At 38.5% G+C, this 23817-nt stretch overlaps 1 protein-coding gene across 3 annotated transcripts in view; it reads right to left on the reverse strand.

The window, feature by feature from the left end:
* Positions 1 to 18418, reverse strand: part of LDAH (lipid droplet associated hydrolase) — a 110198-nt gene extending 91780 nt beyond the window's left edge. For all 3 annotated transcript variants that reach the window (XM_050893771.1, XM_050893770.1, XM_050893772.1), the window contains exon 1: positions 18265 to 18418. In XM_050893771.1, the coding sequence (XP_050749728.1) occupies positions 18265 to 18418 (154 nt within the window). The remainder of the gene's footprint in view (positions 1 to 18264) is intronic.
* Between the last annotated feature and the right edge of the window lie 5399 nt (positions 18419 to 23817).

Here is a 23817-nt window from a genome sequence, read left to right on the forward strand (position 1 = left end):
ATCATGGTTAGGATTGCTCAGTTACATGTCTTTCACTGACATACTAGGCAATTCTTAGTTTGGATATCATCAACAGCAAAAGGTGGTGTCATGGTTTAACCCCAGCTGACAACTAAGCCCCACACAGCCTCCCACTCACTCCCCCCGGTGGGATGGGGGAGAGAATCAGAAGGGTAAAAGTGAGAAAACTCGTGGGCTGAGATAAAGACAGTTTAATAGGTAAAGCAAAAGCTGCGCACGCAAGCAAAGCAAAACAAGGAATTCATTCACCACTTCCTATCAGCAGGCAGGTGTTCAGCCATCTCCAGGAAAGCAGGGCTCTATCACGCATAACGGTTACTTGGGAAGACAAACGCCATCACTCTGAATATCCCCCCTTCCTTCTTCTTCCCCCAGCTTTATATGCTGAGCATGACATCATATGGTATGGAATATCCCTTTGGGCAGTTGGGGTCAGCTGTCCCGGCTGTGTCCTCTCCCAACTTCTTGTGTACCCCCAGCCTGCTCGCTGGTGGGGTGGTGTGAGGAGCAGAAAAGGCCTTGACTCTGTGTAAGCACTGCTCAGCAGTACTGAAAACATCTCTGTATTATCAACACTGTTTCCAGGACAAATCCAAAACATAGCCCCATACTAGCTACTATGAAGAAAATTAACTCTACCCCAGCCAAAACCAGCACAGGCGGCAAGAGCAGTATTGTGTAAAAAGGCACTCACTTTTTAAAACAGACATTCCAAAATAACATAAATGTATTACTGAAAGGGTATGAGAGAAAAAAAAAAACACCTCACTAAAATTGTGTAAACTCCTTTATATCAGTCTGACTGTAATAACAGAGGCTGAGCTGTGTAAGTATTGATAGTGACACAGAAGAAGAATCAGAGCTGTAATCAAATTAGTACTTGTGGAAATGGTGTGTGGAGGTAAAAACTAGGTCTGTTCCACTTCTTCCCTTTCTATAGTGGGCACTTTCATTTTTGTCTTCTTTTACTTCAACCCTTTTGCTCTTCAGGTAACACACAGTACGTTCACTGTTCTCCCAAGAGGCATTCCCTCAGTCCAGGGCTTCCAGAACACAGCCTACTCATCACAGAGCAGCAGTGCACCAGGCACCCAAAGCCACCTCCAACACAGACACGTGCGTAGGAGCTGATGCCATGGCTCACACCAGTGATGATACATGGGCAGAGCAGGGAAGCCTTCCACTCGAGGTAACATATCACACGTGCTTCATCCTTCACCTCCATGTAAAAAGTGTCTCTGATGGTTTTTAAACCTTAATAAAATTACTGATCTTAAAACAACATGATTTTTACTGGAGTACACAGATTTGGAAAAAAAACCAAACCAAAACACCAAAACCCAAACCCCACAGTATCAGTTATTACATGTTTCTAAGCATCTCTTTGTAATCTTGACGTTAAAGGAGAATTAAAAAAAAAAAAAAAGTTGTTGCATAGATAAACTCTAGAATGCACGATCAAATTTTTGCAAACTGATTTCCAGAAAAAACATTTAAAATTCACAGGGGTCAAACATCTGTACAACTGCACCACATTTTCATACGTCAGAAATATATAATATAGGGGGCCCCAGAGACAATAAAATCAAATCTAGACATCATCTGTCAAGCTCCTTGGATTGATGTTACATAGAGGAAACCTGTCTTTCAGCAAAGTTGAAGGTGAAAGTAGCAGCAATCCAAAATAAAGCGTGTCTTTTGTAGTACAAATGATCATGATGTTTTGGTACTACACTTCATCCTGGAATATAATGCAATTAGGTATTTTGAGATCACGGAATCACAAAATTAATCTCAAAACCAGTCTTTTTTCTTTACATTTTTCTCTTCTTTAATAATGCAACACAAGGAAAGGGGGAGAAATGGCAACAGCTGTCTTAGACATTTCGGTGCTCTTTCCCATCATCAGCCAGGTGAACCTAATATGCAAATATTCTCAGGATTCAGTCATCAGCTGAAGAGCAGTGAAGTAAGAACGGCTTATGAACAGTGAGGCTTTGCATCAAATACTATACAAAGCTCAAGGCACTCTAATACTTTTTTGAGGGAAAGGGGATTTTTATCCTGTGATAAATGTGATGTGTATTTTAGGCAGGTAAAAGAGAAAATCCATAAATGCAAAAGAAACCCCCTTTCCCCACTCTTCATAAGCATCTGCTCATGGTAAAGGACATTCTGAGGGGTCAGCTGTTAGAACTGCTACTGATACTTTAAAATGCCTTGAAGTGGTATGAATGAGAACCGCTGGCACAAATGGAAAGGAAAATCAACAAAGATTTTAACAGCAAAGAAAACTTCTACAGAGAAATCACCACATGTAAAGCAGCTGTAAATTTATTCTTTATTGAACTTTCAGTTTCAATGGAGTTATTCCAGATTTGCACTGACTTAAGTAAATGCAGATTAATAGTCCCTGCTCTTGAAAGCTTGCATCTACAACATTTATAAGTGGAGAATGTTTATCTCCTAATACAGCTCAAACTTGCATCTCTGCAAAGTCAGTCATTTTACATGTTTTTACATTAGCTGCTATGAAAATACTTCAAGGGGAGCAAACAAAAAACCTGAACAGCTAAAGATTTTTTTAATACAACAGTTACAGTAACAGCTAATGGAAATAACTGGGGCTTAATATGCACAGCAGTCTGTGATCAACAATATTTTGGGCTCGTCTACTGCAGTTGAAATGTTGTTCAATGATACTGTAGAAAAAGAACTACCAGGTTCATCACAAAGGCACCCAGGCAATGCAGTGCTCATTTCTGCATTTTAAGGATTTCCCAGTTCATCAAACCAAAACTGCCTATGTTCTTTCACTCAGCAACTAAGTGTCAAAAAATGGAAACCATAAGTAAATGCAGTGTTAACGTCCATGATTTGAAGGCTACTCCAGTTATTTGAATACCACATCAATCCTCAGACACCTCAGGGCACCTGAATCATTCATGCATGTCAGCAAATCTCAAATTGCAGTCATCTGAAGCAAGAAGCACATCTTAAGCAGTTACTCTCAACTGTGCTTAATTTTCAGCAGTATTTATGTTGTTTCAGAAGTCTCTTAAACAATAGCTGTAAATGGTGACCATAACAGAAAAAGACACAAAACTACAATACACTGCATATTAGCTTAATTCGCAAAAGATTTCTAAGCATTTCATGGGAAGAGTATGTCAAATGGACAATTTGCACAGTGAATTAGAACACAGCGGGGCCACTTTATTTGGTGTACTCATAAGTTTCAATAACCAACAGACTCCTGCCACCTTCCCTGTTCTTCTCCGTAATACACATAATACACGACATTTCATCCAGCTATTCTACATTAAGCTCAAAGTCTTTCCCTTTTTAATTTGAAGACAGGAATCCACTTCTTCCTTTTCCGATCTGTTCCACCCACAGCTAAAGCAAAATGGTACAGAATGACTGAATGTGCAGAGGTGTAACTTTGAGCTATATTAGGAGGTAAATATTCTCTACTTCTATATACCGCAGATACAGGCTTTCAAGAACAGGAACTACTGCTCTTTAATCATCCACATAGTTAAAAACATGAAAATTACTTATAAACATGCATTTGCTTGCCTTTCACTTTCAAACTCTTTCTTGTTAATCCTTTTTCCACCAAATCAAGATTTGAAATGCCAACCGCTTCCTTCTTATGAAGACAGCTAGCAGCAGAGAGAGAAAAATTTGTACAAACTAAATATCTGCCCCAGGATATCACTGCTAAAGAAAAACTTTTATCCCGATTTCATATGATTTCCTATACAATGTATAATAAAGTCAAAGTTGGCCTGTCTTAAAATGAAATACATACTAATATTTGAGATGCTGCACTTCCAAAAAAGAAGTTATTCAGACTTGGGAAGTTTAAACTTATATACAGTATGCCATCAGTGCAATTCAATCAGCTTAATTCTGAATGGAAAACAACAAACATATAATGCTCATTTAAAAAGTCACAGACCATAGCTACTCCCCACAAGCAATGACACCTTTTGTGGCTTACAAATCGTGAAGCATTTTGAATTCTTCTGCAACAGAAAATATTAATGTAAAATGTGAGCTATAATTAAGAGAAAACTAGCATTAGATAACCCTGTGCAAAAATAATTCCCAGACTTACTGAGGAATGTACAATGTAAACCACAACAGCAAAATGTTTCACGTTAGAAACCAAGATATACACCGAAACATATAGGAAAAGCCTTCTGTCCAGAAAGGGGTAGGTCGAAAATATATACAGCTCACTCAAATGAAATTGAGACTAAAACATAAAATGAAAATAATTCTTAGCAGTTCTGGAAGGGATATTTAAATTGGAAAGGATTTATTCAAGCAGGCTATAGTAAATGCCAGGAGTGGTGGGGAGTGAAGGAGAAGAAATTTATGTGCAGCTAAATCATCCCAAACAGCGACGAGGTTTCTTGCACTTTGCTTTGAAACAAGCTTTTGGGTTCTATGCACTATCCTGTGAGATGCTCCCCAAAGTTTTCAGTCATGTCTCCAGAAGGCTGACCATCGGCGGGAGCGGTAGCTGGCACTCAGCTGTGGTGCTTCATGCAACTCTCTAGCAGTCGCTTTCTGTCTGCTCTGGGACCTCAGCAGGACCATAAAGAATAAAGGCAGCTACATGAATAGAAGAAGGGGAATACACAGCCAACAGTGGGTTTACAGAGAACTTTGAGGAACTGGAAAATATGCCAACAATTACCATGAGTTTAATTTTAGAAATAATCCGCAGTTATCCACAGTTTCAGAATTAAGTATGTATGCCACAGTATTTACATGATAATCTCCTGCAACAAAACCAAATGCAGACTTTTTTTTTTTTTTTAAAATGAGCAGCCATAAATCAAATTTGAAATCCAGGGGCGCACAGCAGGACCACACAAAAATCATTTTTGTGGCAATGATTCTCACTGCCTCTTCGCAGAGCTGCCAAAGCTCCCAGCTCCAGCTCGAAGAGCCTAAATGACAAGTTCCTCACTCAAGGAAACTTAATCTGCCTTTGGCGTCTGACCAGCCACCATGGAAGAAGATGCAACTCCCCTATGTTAATGAATGGAAAGCGGCCCACGCAGATGTCAGAAGGATTTAAATGGAGCATGTAAAAAAGACAATGATATTCTCACACTTGGGAGAAAATTGCAGAAACTGACACCGTGGCTGATGATCAGGCCTTAAAAGGAAACACACAGGTTTCTCTGACACGCGGGGTCAAGGGATTTCAAATAAAACATGTCAAACAACATTTGAATGATCATCATAAACTCATGTCAATTAAGCTTTCACCTCTGCACGTCTAGGGGACTGGCATTCTTCGTCCTATATTCTGTTTATAGTCCGTACCCTAGGGGAGCAACATCAGCCAAAGAGCAAACAATTACAAGGATGTTATGCAGAAACACATGTGAAAACTGTTTGATCCTCTCTAACTCTGGAATCATGAATTTGGCTGAAAAGCACCTTAATATATTTGCTTGGGTTGTGAAAATAGGGAATCTCAGAAGGATTCAGCCAGGTGCCTGTAACACAGCTTATTAGAGAGGTTTTTCAAGAACATTTCACATTTTTTCCCTATATATATACACACACACACAGAGTTTTATTTTGATACAGCTATAAAACTTACATATAGGATTTTACAATATACATTCTTTATACGCATTTTGCAGAGCAAATAAGCTTGTCTGCTGTTCTCTAACACTGTTCCACCTTTAGGACAAATGTGGGTTCATTTACCTCTAAAGAAATCCCATGGACAGTCTGATAAACCTGAATTAACCTAACACAGCTGGTTTTGCCCAAGTGACAATTGTGCCTGAAGCCTGTGAATAAAAATTCCCAGCTAGAAATTGCGACAGTACATGCCTGTTTTCTCATATGAATGATTAACAGCATCTATCCAGGCAGATAAGATACAAATTCTGAAATCCTGATTTTGCCCACTGCAAACCTACTGGACTTTGTGATTAAGTGATATTGCAAGGGTTATAAAGTCCACAGATGTATTTCAATAGTTACCTCTAATGTCTCAACCAGGTAAAATAGGTACATAAATACAAAAAAGCCTTGATTTTACTATTCTTTTTTTTTTTTAATATGTCTGTAAACTAATGGTTTTTGGAAGGGAGTTAAGATCAAGACATAAAACTAAAAAAATTTAGTTCCTAATGGAATAGCAAATTTTTCACATTTTTTAAAGGTAGAAACCAGGATTTTCTAGTGCTTACAATTAAATAATTTTTGTTCCATTTTCTCCATAGCAAATGAAAAATTAACACAATTAAGTCTCCTAGTACACACCTACACATACACAGTCTCTTAAGCATCTGCTTAGGCAGATGAAGACAGATTTAACTACTTTTAACACCCCAGATGTGGTTGGTCTGTCTGATCCAATCCGTCCTACAACTGATGCTGGCAGAGAGGCTGCAGTGAGCTCTGCACTGGGTCTAGAATTCCCAGTGGGAATTTTTCAGCCGGCTTCAGGGTCTAAAGCAGAATTGGATCAGCAGAAAACAAACCTCCTTCTGAAAGAAAGGGGGAGAACAAAGGAAGTGCGCGAAGAGGAACACGAGACTTGATGTCAAATGGGTTCACAAGAAAGCCTATGAAACATCTGAATAACAACACAACCCTGATGAGACAACATCAGCAGGAAAAAGACAAAGACAAGAAAAATAAACAATTCAAAACAAGATAACCACAAATTATTTGTTTTGTACAGATAAACAGCTCTGCAGATTTGATCACTTCTGAATAATATACAAGGAGGAAGCAAACAATACATTCAAAAGGCACCAGGAAGTAAATTTTCAAATCTGTATCAGAAATTTCCCTATGCTGTACCATTGGTCAGAGTTACAAAAAAGAAAAGCATAGGTTTGGGGACTTTGGGGTTATTAGGTTTTTGGGTTTGTTTTTGTTTTTTAAGATAGTTTCTAGAATAAAATGACAGATGGGAAACAAATAGCAACAGAGAACACGAAGACAGTAAATTTCAGAAAAAAGATTGAAAATGTGTTTCTGCAATTTTTGTGTATCAAGACTGTCAAGGGAACGTAATATTTGAAACAAACAGTCTAAGGTGATTTTGCAAACAAATTTTGCATTTGTATTTGTTATCAGTCTTCAGAAATGCAAGACAAAAGAACAAACTGTTCTGCATATGGATAAGCCAAGATTTACCAATCTACAACCTTAGGAAAAAATTCTTTGCATTGACATCACTGTATCTCTGATTGAGGAAAAAGGCTTTGTAGTTCAGATATAAGTACTGGTCCTAAGTAGATGCTCCATGAAGACTTCGACCAAAACACTTCATTCAGGCAAACACTTTCTTCATTCGTAAACACGGGTCACTTCACAAGCACAGCTGTTTAGCCATTTAAGACCTATTGTGAAGAGCTTCCGCCTCTTAAGAGAAGGCTGCGATAACAGATATAAAAGATCTAAAACTTAAAGGTGGAAGGCAATATGTAAGTACCTATTACTACGTATTTATTTATTCTTATGGGAGTTTTTAAATCCATCAAGTATAACCAAGGATTGTTTTCAAAAATGGAAATCAGGACAATGATCATAATCTTCCATCATGCCCGTAACAGGAAAACAAGAGGAAGAGCTATGACTTACTGAATTTTTGGCTCTACTGTTTTCTATAATCTAGATACTGAACATAATGGGTCAAATTTATTTCTAATATAACTTCAAGGATCTATAGGAGTTACTATTGGGATAGAAATGAGGCCATGTGTTAACTAGAATCTGAAAGAGGATATTTATTTTTTATTGTTTTCAGAAATAACTAAGTCAAAATATTTAATACTAAGGCAAATCCGTATCAGCTCAGGTATTTCTGGTAGCAGCTGCCAGGAAGGAAGAAGTACATTATACACTGGTGCTGTAGCTTTAAACATTTTAATTGCATTATTTGTACACGATGCACATGGAAACACTGGATTTCCTTCATAGGTCCTTCAGTAAGTAATTTCTTCTTCCCTCCTGCCTCAGACATCACATGAAGAGAAACAGATCCTTTTTTAAATGGTCAAATCAAGCAAAATACCCTAGAACACAACTTTTCCATAACTCTGGCCAACTCAAGCCTCTGCATGCTGCAGGAGAGGGATCACTTCCTCCCCTGATGACGCTGCACGCAGCCAGGCAGGAAGGATCCATGCTGAAAACAACACCTCATTAGCAGGGAGAGGACACCAAGAGAAGACTGCAGATTGAGAAATTTCAGTAAGTCACTTCAGTAAGTCACATCTGCCACCCAGATTTAGTGGAGGGAAATACTGTCAAGCACAGTTGGACGTTCAACCATCCTGTCATTACTCTGCCTCCTCAAACTTAACAAGCTCAAATGTGCCAAGCCCCCATCAGAGGTACTTCTGGAGCACTGGGAAATTCAACAAAAGTGGCATATTTCAAGCCTAGATCTGACATACAGGCTCCTCTTTGCATGAGGAAGTTTTTATTTTTAATGAAAGATACTTTTTTTTTCTTTTCTAAAGACAATGGAAGCTGGTGGGCTGATCCAGTAAACAAAGCACAACTGTCAGCATTTTTTAAAATATTAGTCACAAACAAGTAGTCCATAAGCAGCAAAAATAATGGAGAGCAGTGTCATAAGAATTGATTTTTCTGATATATAATATGGAATAGAACACACTTACACCTTTCCTTCAGGGGGTACTCTACCAGCATGTATGTCTTCTAGCCAAAATCTTTATTTTTTTGGTATCATTTTGAGTCCCCTATCTCTCAGAAAAATTTGGGGAAAATTGACCCATGTAGTCAATGTTTTATGGCTGTTAAAAGTAGAAATCAAATAGGTACAGACAAATTAGTGTTATCCCCCAAGAATCATGTTCTCAGCCAAACTATTTAGCTCAGCAAAATAAAGGGAAAAGCCCTCAAAGAACCTTGGTGTGAGTCAAGACAGCACATCCCATTGACAAGTCCTCAAGCACTTGACTGAGAGAGATTTCATTATTCCCATTTTATAAATGAGAAATAAACAGACCAAATAATCTATGCATGAAAATTAAAGCATTACTAACCACTAAGAACTCCACCAGTTAACAGTGCCTTATATGCATTGCTATCTGAGAAAACATGTGGTCAGCTGAAAATAAGACTGATCTCATAATTAATCCATGAATATTCATGCTACAGATAAAGAAATGGCTAGAAAAGTTGGAAGAAGTGGCTTTGGAAGTATCAGGAAGATAGGGTTAGGTTGGGTTTTTTTTGTGTGTGTGCTTTTGCTCCTGTTCAAGTGCAAATTTACAAAATATGGTCATGTATAATACACATCCCATGCAAGCATGTGAATCAAAAGTGTTCTGCTGTGTTTTTGTCTCACTGAAATAAAGCTGTGCTCTTACTACCTTATCTGCTGATAAGAAGACCTGTAGTCATAGGGAAAGGGGAAAATGTTATCTTGCTCTATGTAGACCCTTCTACCTGGATTGCTACACTACACGAACTTTTAACTCTACAGTGTAGTCTGTTCTCATTGATTGCTTTTGCATCACATATACCAGTTACTGGAGAGTAAGAAAGCTCCTTTCCCACTGTCAATTTTTTTATTCAAGGGAAAAAAAAAAATCAATGCAATGTAAAATACAAATTCTCCATGTCAAAATCTGAGAACTCAGGGTCAAATGCAAAGAGTTGGCAGATTCATCTGGAGCCGCAGTGTAAACAAAAGCAGAAGCCACAAGGGAAAGGCATTCTCAGCAAATCACTACCACCTGCTGTGACTGGTGGGGTACCAACTCCTTCCAGAGAAGTCTCAAGACCGAGCGTGTGAACCCACATATATGTGCTACATGTTGTGGACTGACACCATAATTTAACAACAAAGTTCTGCAGCAGGTCCAGCTGAAGGAACTCCCACCTCCTCCCCTGACTGTCATTCCCACCCCCCTACCATGGCTCACCAGTCCCTGAATTACACTGGCACAACTCTGTGGGGCCATGCTGTTAACCCAAACAGGGAACTGTTCCAGCTTTAAAAAGACCCCAGAAATAAATGTATGTATTTATTTAACTCACAGCATGATCTCTCAAACCATTGTTCTGGCATAACCGAGGGGTGGAGTGGCACAGTGTGGTGGGAACAGGAATACCTTATGCCAGTATTGTTGACAAACATTTTGGATTGTGAAATAATGGCCCTAGGAAGTTTTCTAAGTGCTCCAAGCACTAAGCTCTTAGATTTCCAGTGCCTGGTGGGTCTTAATATACACTCTACAAACAGTTTCTAACTTCCACACTACTTTAGACTCAGCAACATCTGCTTCATACCTTACTTGATGGTTCTAAAAGCTACCTGAAGGCAAGAGCTCTATGAATAGCCCAGTCCTGCCACCCAGTCTCCTTACAAACTGCCCAAATCCAAACAGAGGTTCAATTACTTAAGTCTCACCTGCTAATAAAGCAGGGAATGGTAGAGACTTTCCAGGAAGACTCCGATTACGTGACGTTGATCACATAAGTTCATAACACAAACAGGTGGGATACAGGGAAAGACGCTCCTGAAAATTTTAGGAACACCAGCTAGCTTTCCCAGAGCCAGTTTGAAGACCAGCCCAGCAGGCAAGTAATACATTCAAAGCATCAAGTGGTTGCTTCAAGTCCTATGCTGTAGTTGTGCAGGAGAGGCAACGACAAAAGAGCACAGTGTTGCTCTTCCTCTCTCCATGAAATGGCTGCAGATTCACTGCCATTCTCTCCCGGCTAACTTGCAGTCAGGCACGATGTTCTACAGTGAATACTCTGCTCAATATAATATCTTCAGGACTAAGTTTAATTCCAAGCACTGCAAATATCACAGAACAGATGAATGCTGCTGCTAAGCTAACATGTAGAAGAGGAACCCTTCTTAAATAAACAATAGAGTATCTGTGTACACACAGAGAGGGGATCCTGCTCAGCTGTTTGGGTATAAACATCTACCTCAGGACAGAATTTTAGATGCAAAATTGAGACTTTTTTGGTTCCTGCTGATTAGCCACGTGACTTAAGTGTGCCAGTCGGACTAGATGGCATTCTGAGCAGGGTAATCCTCCACATGCTTTGTCAACGGAGTCAAGACTCCAACCAAACAAGATTCTTAAGTTGATTTCCTGGACAAGGTGTGCTAAATAACATCATCTTCATTTTTGAGCACCTATATTTCCCTTCTCTGCTCCGTTGCTTCAGCTGAGGATGGATAATAGCAGCACTGCTCTACTTGGTAAAGTATGGTCAAAATAAGCAAAGGTAATATAACCTGTGCAACTTCTTGTATCTTAAACTAGTAGAGGTAAGTGAAGATAAATACATAAAGCACAGTGTTAGTATGATGGAAAATATACATCCACACAGGAAACAGCTTTTCAGCCTCAGCTTTAGGTCATCAAAACTATGTGATATAGGATTACGCAAAATAAAGTGCAAGTTAATGTGTAAACAGGAGTCCTATGTAGCTCATTTCAACATTAGCACCAGTGCAGTAACACTCTATGACTTTCACCTAGAAATTCTCATTGCATCTAAAAGCATTATTAAATTCAAACCACCAAAATCCAAAGTTAAATGAATGATTCCTTTAATAAAGACCTGAAGTACTTAAATGTGATTAGTTATTTTCCTTTATGTCCTTTGGGTATTTACTGCTGTACATCAGAAGATGATATACGTCCTGGTGCAAGAATTTCACACAATCAGAGTGGAGCTGCCCATCAAGTTGGTCAATGATTTAAACATTCCAGGAGAGGAGGTATTTGTCTCAATCTACGCAGCTGTGCTTTTATTGTTAATTTATTTACTCAGTGTTAGCTGATTGTAACTGAATGCTAGCTTAGTCTTGGGTGATAGATTATATAAATTTTGCAAATGTGAACGAAGAAGACTTGTTTGGTGGTTTGGTACACAATTTGTGAGGATGATTGGCCATCTATTGAAAAGCAACCCATCGGAAAGGCTGGGAACAGAAGCCCCAGCACTCCAATCCTTATATTCTCTGCTCTAACTGGACTTCCTTTATTTCAATCCTCCTAACGCAAGTAAAAGGCATTTTTATGATCCTCAACAACCAACACAACTGATTAATCACTGTCACATGAATGGTCTTATAAAACTACTAATTTTTTTGTGATACACATACAGTAGAGAAACAGTCAGTGCTTACCTATGCATTCAGATGAGAGCCTGAAGCCTGCTAGTACATGGTATAGCTGGCTATGCCAGCAATAAGCTTTCCAAAAAACACTATTTTTTTCTAATCTTTAAAACAGCTCCCTCTTCTGGCATAGTCTTTCCGTACTACATTTAAGTACCATACCTCATTCCTTATCAATTTTTAATTCTATTTGGTTCCTAACACTCAACAAACACCAATTTCAGTGTTAAGGCACTTACTATGCATGTGTATGCTGTGAAGGCAAGGAAAGGGTACCTTAAATTACAGCTCTTGAAAGAGTGGCTAATTCTAATCATGTATTTATCTAAGATTTTCCATATACTTATCTTTACTACTTTTTGAAGGTACCCCAAAAACAATCAAGATCAGAATCCACACCCGGACAAGGAGCCTGGATGGCCAGTCCCTGGGTCACATTTGCAGGATCACTGAAGTTGGAAGGGATCACCTGAGATCTCCTAGCCCATCCCCTGCTCACGCAGGGTCAGCTAGAGCAGGTTGCCCAGGTATGCACCCATTCAAGTCTTGATTATCTCCACAGCTGGAGACTTTACAACATATCAGGGCAACCTAACCTCTCAGTAGGCAGAAGTGCTCATGGCAGTGCCCAGCCCTAGCTACTGATTGTACAAAGTACCTAGGAATTTATGCTCCTTACTTTAGAATCTTAATTAGGTGTTTAATATTAGGCTGGATGAAATTGGGCCTTAGAGTCCCTTTCTGAACCAGGTGACATGGACCAAGCCTGACCCTGAAAAAAAAAAAAAAAAAACCCTAACAAAAAACAAACCCCCCCAAACCCCCAAAAAACAAAACCAAAACAAACCACAGGAGAGCTCTCATAACCAGGCTGATAGTGACAAAACTGCAGACGTAAAAGATGAGGTGAGGCTGGACAGACATTTTTTCCTACTGCTGATGCTCTGGCACTATTCCGTCAAAAAAAAAAAAAAACCCACAAAACCAGAAAGAGGAAAAAAGCAGCTTTTACTGCCTAGTGCATTCAGATAGAACAGGTTCTCAACTTTGTTCATAGAATTGTTGCTGGAGCTTATTCAGTGACTGTGAGTGCAAAGCGTATGGAGCAGAACACGACCCAGAACCCAGAAGTCCCCTTGCCCAGGAGGTAAAAAGTCATCTTTCCTCTTAACCTGGCTGTCCATTGCCAGCAGCATTCCCCTTTCCTCCAGCTGTATTTCAAAGGCAAATGGTAAACACTACTGTGCCCTGGGGCAGGAGACACTGGCTGCTGACTTAAAAAGTAATGTCTGAGAGGATGAAAGTACCTTCCTTGAGTAGGAGTCTCTACTCCAAAATCAGATTTTGCTTCACATAAAACAGTTCTGATCTATCTTCTTTTTATTGACTTAATCACACATTAAGTATCAAGATTCACATACAGGATTCCGGATTACATTCTGGCCAGGTTGCCAGAAGCTACGTACTGCAACCTGATCTGCTGACACTATGAGTCCTTACTAGATCCAATGCAGTTCTTGTAGACGAATGGTTATAACATACAGATTACATACCAATAAGCACACATAAATTTTGTATAAATCAAAGCACATTCTAAAACCATATTGAAGAGAATTGGAGTAAACATGCTTTACACAGTTTGTAGAATGAGGAAATAGATTCTTTTATTATTAAGCAAATCCGTTGGTCTCGGTGGTGACAGTAGACCTCTGAAGAACTATTCATTCCAGTGACTGCTGAGCAGAGTGAATGATTAACAACTTAAAAAAAAGCTGTTTTAGTTACACAAAGGAACTAAGCTTCAGGGCTATAGAATTAGTTTTAGTTCAAAGTATTATTATATAGTGATTCTTAATACAACTTTTCTTATGCAAATGTTGAGGGTGATGATTGTTAAACATCAAAACAGCAGGTGAAGACAAAGCCAAATAATGTATTGAAAGGTTTTCAGAGTCCCTACATTACAGTCAAAAATAGAACTTCAAAGACTTTAAAGCTAACAGGAAGTCTCACTTCAAGGGAGGAGAACACAGTAAAGACTTGTCATAATCCAGGCAAATTGTTCGCACTATTTTCACTGCTGAAAAATAGTTAAGCAGTCTTCAAGTGACAACAGTCTTGTTGATGTAAGTACATGTAGCTACTCCTAGAAGATCAGAATTCAAGCCCTCACTTTCTGTTGTGCAGAAAACCATAAGCAACTCTTGACTCAGAGGATTAGCTCAGGAGATCAAATCTTTATACTTTAAAAAAAGTGTCTGGTTAAGTCCTCATAGGCCTTAAACATCACCAAGTCACTACATGAGTTGGTAAAACAATAAGATGATCCAATCACCCAGCAGCAATCCAACTGCAAGCAGGCAGATCAAGAAACTTGGCAAGCATTGGGAATACTCTGCATGCATGCCAGAGAACCGAATTCTGAAATTATTTCTGGATATTAATGAACAAAACTTGTGCAGCATGCTTTACCACAAAAAATGTTATTTACATTATACATTATCAACCGTGAACTAAGCTTCCCGAGTACAAGATTGCAAATAACAAAATCGCCTAGTTTACAGCAATGGTAACAAAAATTACAAAGCCTGGAATGATGGTATTGCAATGCACTCCTGCAATGAAATGGAAGAAAAACTCGATGAACAGCAAAACTTTATGAGCTAAACAGCACGGTGGTTTTAAAATTTGTACTGTATTTATTTACGAAGTTAAATGTTTCATAAATACACAGACACAAATAGACAGATACTCTTAAAACAGTAAAAAAAATATTCCATTACACTTTGTGGATCCTGGTTTTCAATGAACCCAAGCAATGTTAAATATTGCTGTAGTAGATTTTATACTTCATTGCTAATTTTACACTAAACAAACACTGCAAAAGGGAAAATAGACCTTTATGACACAAGAGGAAAAAAAAGTAATTCCTGTCCTTTCCGTAACGCCTACATTTCCAGAAAACCATGGATCTGATCCTTCAACTGTACACATTTAATTTTACTCTCATGAGTAAATCTCATTGATTTTAATAGAAAAGAATTCATATTAAGAAAGGCAAACAAGTATACACATATATTCTGGACTGAGGAAAAATTGGGCCTTTTACACAGTAATTACTTCAGTAAACACATTATTACTCCTATACAGAGGTTTTGTTTACACAAGGAAAAAACATTATGGAACAAAAAAAGTGCACATTAAACATTTCAACTAATATAGTAAAACTTTATTAAAATTATAAGTTTACACAGACTGCCATTAATAAAAACATTAGCTTGTTGTAGTTAAATGAGATTGAACTCCACTGTACATTCTATATTCCAACTGCTTCAAGCACAGTGAGCTATCAGTCCTCAGGAGGCAGAATCCTGCCTCATTTAAAGTCAATGGGAATTTTGCCATTGATTTCAGAGTAGAAGAAGGTTTTGGAGTCAGCTTCCTCCCTCTCCCCCCTTTTTTTAAAAAATAAGTCAGACCAGAGAGAAATCCTCCCCATTATGAAGAAATTTGACTAAAAACGAGAAAGAAAATAAGTATACAGGATTTATTCTCAAATCTCTTGCAAAAATCTGACTCCAGCAGAAGCTGAAAATTTTATCATCTTTCTCTTCTATACCCACCCCCAACCTCGTTTTGTGTGATTACATATAAACAAAATCATATGCATGAATTTCATTAAGACTGGAAAAGTATGTACCAGAGCAGTTTAATACGCAGAACAATGTATCACATGCAGTAGGACTAACCACGTTCGGTTCAGATCACTGAACACTTGGCTGTGCATACTCTCCTTTTTGAGTAAGAGTTGCCCTTGTCTGGATATTTCTTTCCTTGACCTGTACCAAGCTATCCTTTTGCCCCTCTTTATTTCATTCCACAAAGACTCTCGACTAGGGATACATGCCTTTCAAGTGTGAAAATTGCTGGACTCCAGAAGGGCTCCACATTTCATACTCGGGAAGTTACAAAAGCACGAGAGGAATGCTATCTAATCCTAACTGTTTAGGTACACGAACGTGTTGCCAGATGACCCAAATGTCCGGATCTCTCCTAAGGCTATGTTTTTTGTGTTGGCAGACAGAATTTCCCTTGAAGGCTAAAAATGAGGCATATATCGGTAGGAAAAAAACATCTGATTTATGAGAAGCAAAACTGCATTATGTTATGCCAGGTCCTAGTCAGATCCCTGCCAGCCACAGCAAGGAGCTTGGGTAACTTGATTCACTACTGAATTTGGGTATCTAAAATGAAGATAGCATTATTGTGGTTGCTGTGTTTTTTAATTGTTTTCCCAGTGAGAGAACTTCCAGTTTGTTACCCACATAATTCTGAAATAAGAGCAAAACCATAAATTAGCTGCTTACAAAAGCTTGCAGACCATGACAGAAGCACTCCGAATATTCCACTGATGTCTATTTCTGGATGCCTATCTAGTTAATGTAAGATGTTATTAAGGAGTCTTCACAGAACTGTTCTGCAGGAAATAAGCTCCATGTAGCCCTGCCACTACATTTTCTTGCATGAAAAGTTTCCTGTGATGAATATAGAGCCCATAAAGTCAGTGTGACTCAGTATATTTCGAGCAGAATAATTTACGTGCCTTGTAGGGGTACCTTGCCTTGGATGCTAGTGTTTGACTTTTGTGCTCTTCCCCTACAAATCCTTCTACCAATATAAGTTAGCTTTACAGATTTACCCTAGTTACAGGCTCTACTACCAACCCAAACACAAGGGTATCACAACCAGAAGACAGGTGAAAGCTCCAGAACATGGGGGAAAAAGAAACACTTAACTTAGCTGTTCATTTAAGCCTTCCAGAAATGCCTTAACTGGAAGAAAGCAGCAATTGAAAAGCATCAAATCAGGCTTGTACCTCTGGAAAACTGTTTGATGATTTGGATCCATACAGATAGTCTTTTACTAAAGAGTTATACTATGCAGTATCTGGCTTAAAAAGTTGTTCCCACGAAACAGTAGCAAGATGTAATCATAGGAGGCTTATTTCTTCTTTTCAGTTAAGGAAAGAATTTAAACTTCACTGTCACTGGGTTAAAAGTTACACTATTATTCAACTCCAGGAGGCAAGGCCATAAAATCATTGTGCCCAAAGAAACTAACATAAAATATTCCATGGGGCTTCCAAAACCTTGCAAAAAAATGGAACCTGTGCTCTCTTTCACCACTAAGTAAAGATCAACCCACACACTGGCCCATAAACAGCATCAGAGTACGCTCTAACAGAAACAGTAAGCCAAAGATGTGGATAATCAGAAGAGTCATTATTTGCACCGCTAATTCTTGGGGAAGTAACAATAGTATCCAATACATTCAAATAAACTATAGGAAGCATCAGAAATCTGCAAACTCTAAGGAAGTGAAAGACTCACATTATCTGTGCCTGAGCACGCTCAAGCTCTACTTTTGCTAATGGCAGAACTCCTACGGTTCATCAGCAGACTTCAATGAATTTAGGACTTCTCTATTAATTTTAACATATGCGAAATGAAAGTTTAGAGCTTTCATTTTAAGATGACCAGATTTAAATGTAACTAACTCGGAACCATACAATGCCCACTGAGTTCAAGAGGCTTATCATAAAAATTCATGTGCAAAAATCTAAGTTAAAAAGCATTTAGTATAAAACCCCCTAACTTTAAAAAACTACTGGATCCAGAATTTTCCCTCAAATACTGTAACTTTCACCTTTCAGTTGGCACACAACTGACATTGCAGTACCACTTCAATGTGCAAGAAATAAATGGAAGGAGAGCAACGGAAAAAAAACAAACCACAATGCTGTCAGCAAACCACTACCACCAAGTAAATGAGTGACACATCCTAATTTCTCAGTTTTACCTTATGGCATCATTACGAATACAGATAACAGTAGTAATCAAATATAACAAAGGAATTTCACCATTGCAATACTACTGATTTTTTGGCCATACGCATGGGCCAAATTCTACCGCTTATCTAGTGAGTTTTTTGAAACTGAAATTGAACATACCTTTGCCAATCATCGTACTTCTAGACTATAAACAAAAAAAGACCCTTACCAGGAATAATCATGAATAAGAGCCTGGGTAGATTTTTACTTTCATCTTTTGAGAGGTCTTTCCAGGGCCCACACTTTAAGACATGGGTAGCAGCTCCACAACAGTAGATAAATTCTTCATGTAATGGGACTGGCTCTTCTGATGCCGACCTCATGTTTGCTGTTAGACAGAATAAGACACTGTTATAACAGATCAGCAAACATTTACATAGCTGGCTCTTTGCTATTATACCTTCCCATAGAACAATTGCAAAAAACCCCAAACTACTCTCCCCAAACAGCTGTCATCCGCAGTAACAGAGGCCCAATTCAGTATCTGATGTTTGAATAGGTTGTAGAAGTTGATACATGTTATTACTATATGAGAGAAAGTATCTTTCAGTTTTGGTCACAGAAATATATGGTGATGAATTGGACAATAAGATCTATTCTACCTTAAAGGCAAATAATTTTAAATTTCTTATTAACACTGTCCACTGAAAAGATTCAGCTGAAACCTATTTGAAGGCAAACAAAAGAAAAAATATCAAACAAACAGAACTACTGCATGAATGTATTTGCAAGTTCTGTGTGCCTCAACTATGGTAGCACAGCACTGCTTAAAAACAACCACCAAAAAAACCTGAACAAAAAACAACCAGAATAAAACCCAAAAGAAAATACCAGAGGCCAAAAGGAACATGCTAATTAGTAGACTGCCTTCTAGCACTAGGTGGGCTCCTCATTTTAAGTGCAGCATAACTTACTTCTCTAGAAATTTTCAAAGGATTAAAGGAGGAGTCTCTGTCAGTCTTTGTCAGTTAAAGCTAATCAAGATTTGATCAATTCAGGCAAATATTTATGCTCACCTTTATAACTTTTCTTAAATTATTTGGTTAGTTGAATGCAGTGATGGGAAATAAAACAGTATGCTGCCAAATAAACAACGCGTGTTCATCAGTTCATGTATTTATCATACATGAAGTCATTATTAGGCTATCACTTTGGAACTGGCTGATTGACCAAACTCCCGTATCGTTCCTTTAGTAAAAAAGCTACTTCATCAAGTGATTACTTATGAATTAAAATGTCATCAAGATGAACTACGACATACACAAGCATCTGCCAAAATAACCATTTATCATTTGCAACTACAGGTGCAGTTACCATATGCAGCATCAGAAGCCTGCCCTTGTTGGAGTATGATCACACACGTGCATCACTTGGAACAGAGACCACTAAGTCCACAAAGCTGTTTGTATCAACTTCAAGGGCTATTTAAGCTCTACAGAATATTTCCAATCTTATAAGAACCACATTTCAGGCTCCTGAAGCAACAGATTTAGCTCAAACAGACTTGAAAAACTTGGTTAAATTATTACAGGAATGACTATGCATTCTTTAGCCAATATATGACCATCTATAATGGAAAAGGCTGTCCAACTTAATTGTTTCCAATTTAATTAAATTGTAATTCAAGTCACACACAAAGGAAAAAAAATTATTAAGTCTAATGACTAATCTAAAAGATTAGTCTTTAGTGTCTCTACCTAGTACACTCTGAAAGTTGATTGAAATATGTTATACAAAGAAAAAAGTGCAATGAGATAGTAAGTGAAAAATCCCAAGAGTATAGGCCAGCAATTCTCAAAAGGAACTCTCAAGGACTTCACATGCAGGCACTGCAGGAAAACTTTTTGGTAAGCCTCATCTTGAAATTAACAGACAAAAGTGCAACCACCTTTAATGTTATTTAAGAAGATGATCTTTCCTGAGTTCAAAAGCCACTATTTCGTGTATAACTTATATAGCAGCAAGCCATCAGCATATGGAATTAGGATAAATAATTCAAACAAAATGAGAGTATGATCAAATTAGATGCAACAACAACAAAAAAAATTACAATAAAACTGGATATTGTTGCATGCCACCATGATCTTTAAAACATCAAAAGCATCTAGTTAAGGATAACATTAGGCCTTTCAAATGTTTTTGCTTAGTGAAAAAGGACCATTCCTTTTTAAGTACAAGGATCCAAATTCTATTTCCTAGTCAGTTTGTGAAGTTTTAGGCATGTAAACTGAAGCCTAAGATCTACAAAGTTTGCAGGACCATGAGGTGTGGGGCACTACCTTCACAAATAGTCACTAGAAAATTCTTGGTGCTACACAACTTGAAAGGAACAGATCTGAATGAAAATGTAAGTAATGACACTCGACTACATTAAAAAAGTACACTTGTAGAAACATTTCCTTACTTCCCTCAGTTTTAATCTGAAGTTTTGAAAGGTTTAAGTTAAACAACAGGCAATGCAGAAGAGACAGATGTTTGATTTTGAATTAACAAGTACCACCTTGAAAAAATTGAGTATAATACAAACAGAAAATGCTTCTGGAGGGAAGGGAGAAGTGTTGTTTAATACTTTCAATTACAGCACAATTCTCTGGATGAAACTTTTTGTTCCCCACCTCCCTACTTCACCTTCCCCCCCCCCTCAAAAAAAGTTCATTTAATGCCAAAGGAGACATCTTTACTACTTCGTTATTTGCCATGTTATCGTCCTCAACTTACAGTGACTGGAACATAAGTAATTTGAGGTGAATTTTATCAAACTATAATACGGTATATTTTTTAATGCATTATTCCTGCTTTTATTTCTTCATTATTCAAAGCTGAAAGAAGTCAAGAAAGCTCTGACAGAGAAACCCAGTTACATCAACAACCAAAGTAAATATTAAGCTTGTCATCCCTTTTCTGAGGTGTTAACAATCCAAGAAGCAAAAGTAACAAGTCCTTACCCAAGAAAGTAGGTTTTATAGAAAGTTTCTGATCACAAACCAATAAAATCAGTTGTAAAGTTTCATTTTGAATTGATTTCACTGAACAACTCCAAACGGAAATCCCACTGGCAACTCTTCATTTACAAGTAGCATTTGCAACATAAGGTCATAAATTAAGCAATGAAAAAAGGAAGCTCAGCAACACATTTTGAACTGGAGTGGTAGGCTTTTCAGGTTCACACAGACTCTTGTAGTAGCTTTGGTGCAGTTTTTAAATTTATCTCAACTTCTAATTTCTAATATGCACGGTGTTGCAGTACCTGAAAGCAAGACTGCACAATAGAGAAGAAAAGGTTTTCTGAAAAACTGCCCATCTGAGACAACCCCAAAAGGTTTCCTAGCACTAACTGTCGTGGTTTAACCCCAGTCAGAAGCCAAGCACCGCGCAGCCGCTCCCTCACTCCTCCCCCTCCCAGTGGGATGGGGAGGAGAATCGGGAAAGAAGGCAGAACTCGTGGGTTGAGAGAAGAACAGTTTAATAACTAAAGTAAAATATAATATTAACAATAATAATAATGAAATATAATAATAATAGTAATGAAAAGGAATATAACAAAAAAAAAAGGGGGGGGGGGGGGGGGGAAACCCAGTGATGCACAATGCAATTGCTCACCACCTGCTCACCGATGCCAGAGCTGCAATCCGCCCCTCCTGGCCAACTCCCCCCAGTTTATATACTGGGCATGACGTTCCATGGTATGGAATACCCCTTTGGCTAGTTCAGGTCAGCTGCCCCGGCTCTGCTCCCTCCAGCTTCTTGCACACCTGCTTGCTGGCAGAGCATGGGAAACTGAAAAGTCCTTGCCTTAAGACAAGCACTACTTAGCAACAACTAAAACATCAGACTGTTATCAACATTATTCTCACACTAAATCCAAAACACAGCACTGTACCAGCTACTAAGAAGAGAGTTAATTCTGTCCCAGCTGAAACCAGGACACTAACTCTATGTCATATCTGAGGGATTTCTATTTATTTATTGTTGGGTTTTTAATTTGTAACTTTATGGCATTTAGTAATAGAAATGGACTGAAGAGAAAAACAGAGAAAAGACAGTGGATATACTCCCAGGATACTACTCAGACCTGTTTTAAGATGAAATCAGTAATACCCAAAAATACCTCTGGATCTCCTTCCCTCTTCATAAATGAAGCTTTGAAGAACAGTATTTCCATTATAGGCATCTATCTTTGGCACGAATTGCCTGCGTTTCCCCTAGAAATATCTTAAGATGGCCTATCAATTTCCAAACACATTTAATGGGCAGAGGTCTCGAGAGATGAGACTCCTACCAGCTCAGTCGGCTGGCAGAGAGGGCACAGTTTGCGCCACAGCTCTAAGAAAGCTAAAGAGAAGATAGAACCACAAACTTGACCGGTGGGAGTTTCATATGAGTCATCACAGAGGAAACTAATAGAGCAAGAGAACAAGATGCAACTACGTAGGAAATCAGGCCTTATTATGTCCCATGCAATAGTTTCTTCCTCCTCTCCAATCCCTGCCTATAAACTCTCTAAACACCTGTGGAAAAATATTACAAGAAAGGCATCTTCTGTCAATAGTACTTAATCTAGTAACAAAACTTCTGCTAGAATACATAAACATGGGCTTTGACTTACAGGGTAGGGCTTTAGCACCAGATTAACACACCCTTAATGTAGGTGTCCACCTGAAAGCAAACTCCTATTACAGGATACAAAGATCTAGGCAACAGTATATGGACCGATTAGTGAATAATCATGGGACCAGCCATTAGGTTTCTACCTCAGGATGAGACAAATCATCCCCTAGTTAGCAAAGCCTATAATGAGAACTTAGGCATGCACTTGCACTTACAAACCAACACATATATTTAGGTGTCTTACTACTGTTCTGGACTCCACCTACTGTCATTGTTTCAGATAAGAATATTTGGAAACAGAGTTACCCACAAGGAACAGATTACTTCTGCCATATGACTAAGTCTCTTCATATTCATCTTTGGTTCAACTGACTCCAAAGTAAAATGCTGATAGTAAAACTAAGTTTCCTTTGCACACATTGTACTTAATTATTTATGCAGCTGTCCTGATAGCATATTAACTGCTCCATCCTACACTATTACTTGGACTTGACATTTTATTTGAAAGATAACTTGGGAATAACAAAATTGGTGATCTGCATTCAAAATAGTGTTTAATGAAAGACTTGTCACAAACTCAGTCTAGCACCGCATAATGTAACCAGAGTAAGTCGATTGAGATTTGGTGTACAAACTATCCAATCACAAGACAGGACAAACAGGCTGGTGTACCTAATCTGAAGAACGATGCTGAAGTGAGAGATGCAATGGTAATCACAAGGGCAAAGATAAGTTGCATAAAACAGTGCTGGAACCAAAGTAAAGGAGAAAGGACCACTGAAGCATATTTGACATATGAGATTCCAGAAAGCCATAAGAAATACATCCCAGGGTGCCCGTGGCCAGGGTTACTGTGAGGCCACTCTCTGTCCTTTTTGATATGTCACGATGACTGGGGGAAATGCCTGAAAACTGCAAAAAGGCAACCATCATGCACATGTTGAAGATGGAGTGTGCAGGGAGCTATAGGCCAGTCAGCCCCATCTCAGTTCTCAGAAAGCTATCAAAGAAAATCCCCCCAAAGTTGTACTCAAGCACATGAAAGCAACTGGGAGCACACCTTGCATGGATTTGGCGACGGCACATTGTGCCCGAATAACCTCACTGCCTTCTA

Source organism: Gymnogyps californianus, chromosome 3 (assembly GCF_018139145.2).
Source record: "Gymnogyps californianus isolate 813 chromosome 3, ASM1813914v2, whole genome shotgun sequence".
NCBI lineage: Eukaryota > Metazoa > Chordata > Aves > Accipitriformes > Cathartidae > Gymnogyps > Gymnogyps californianus.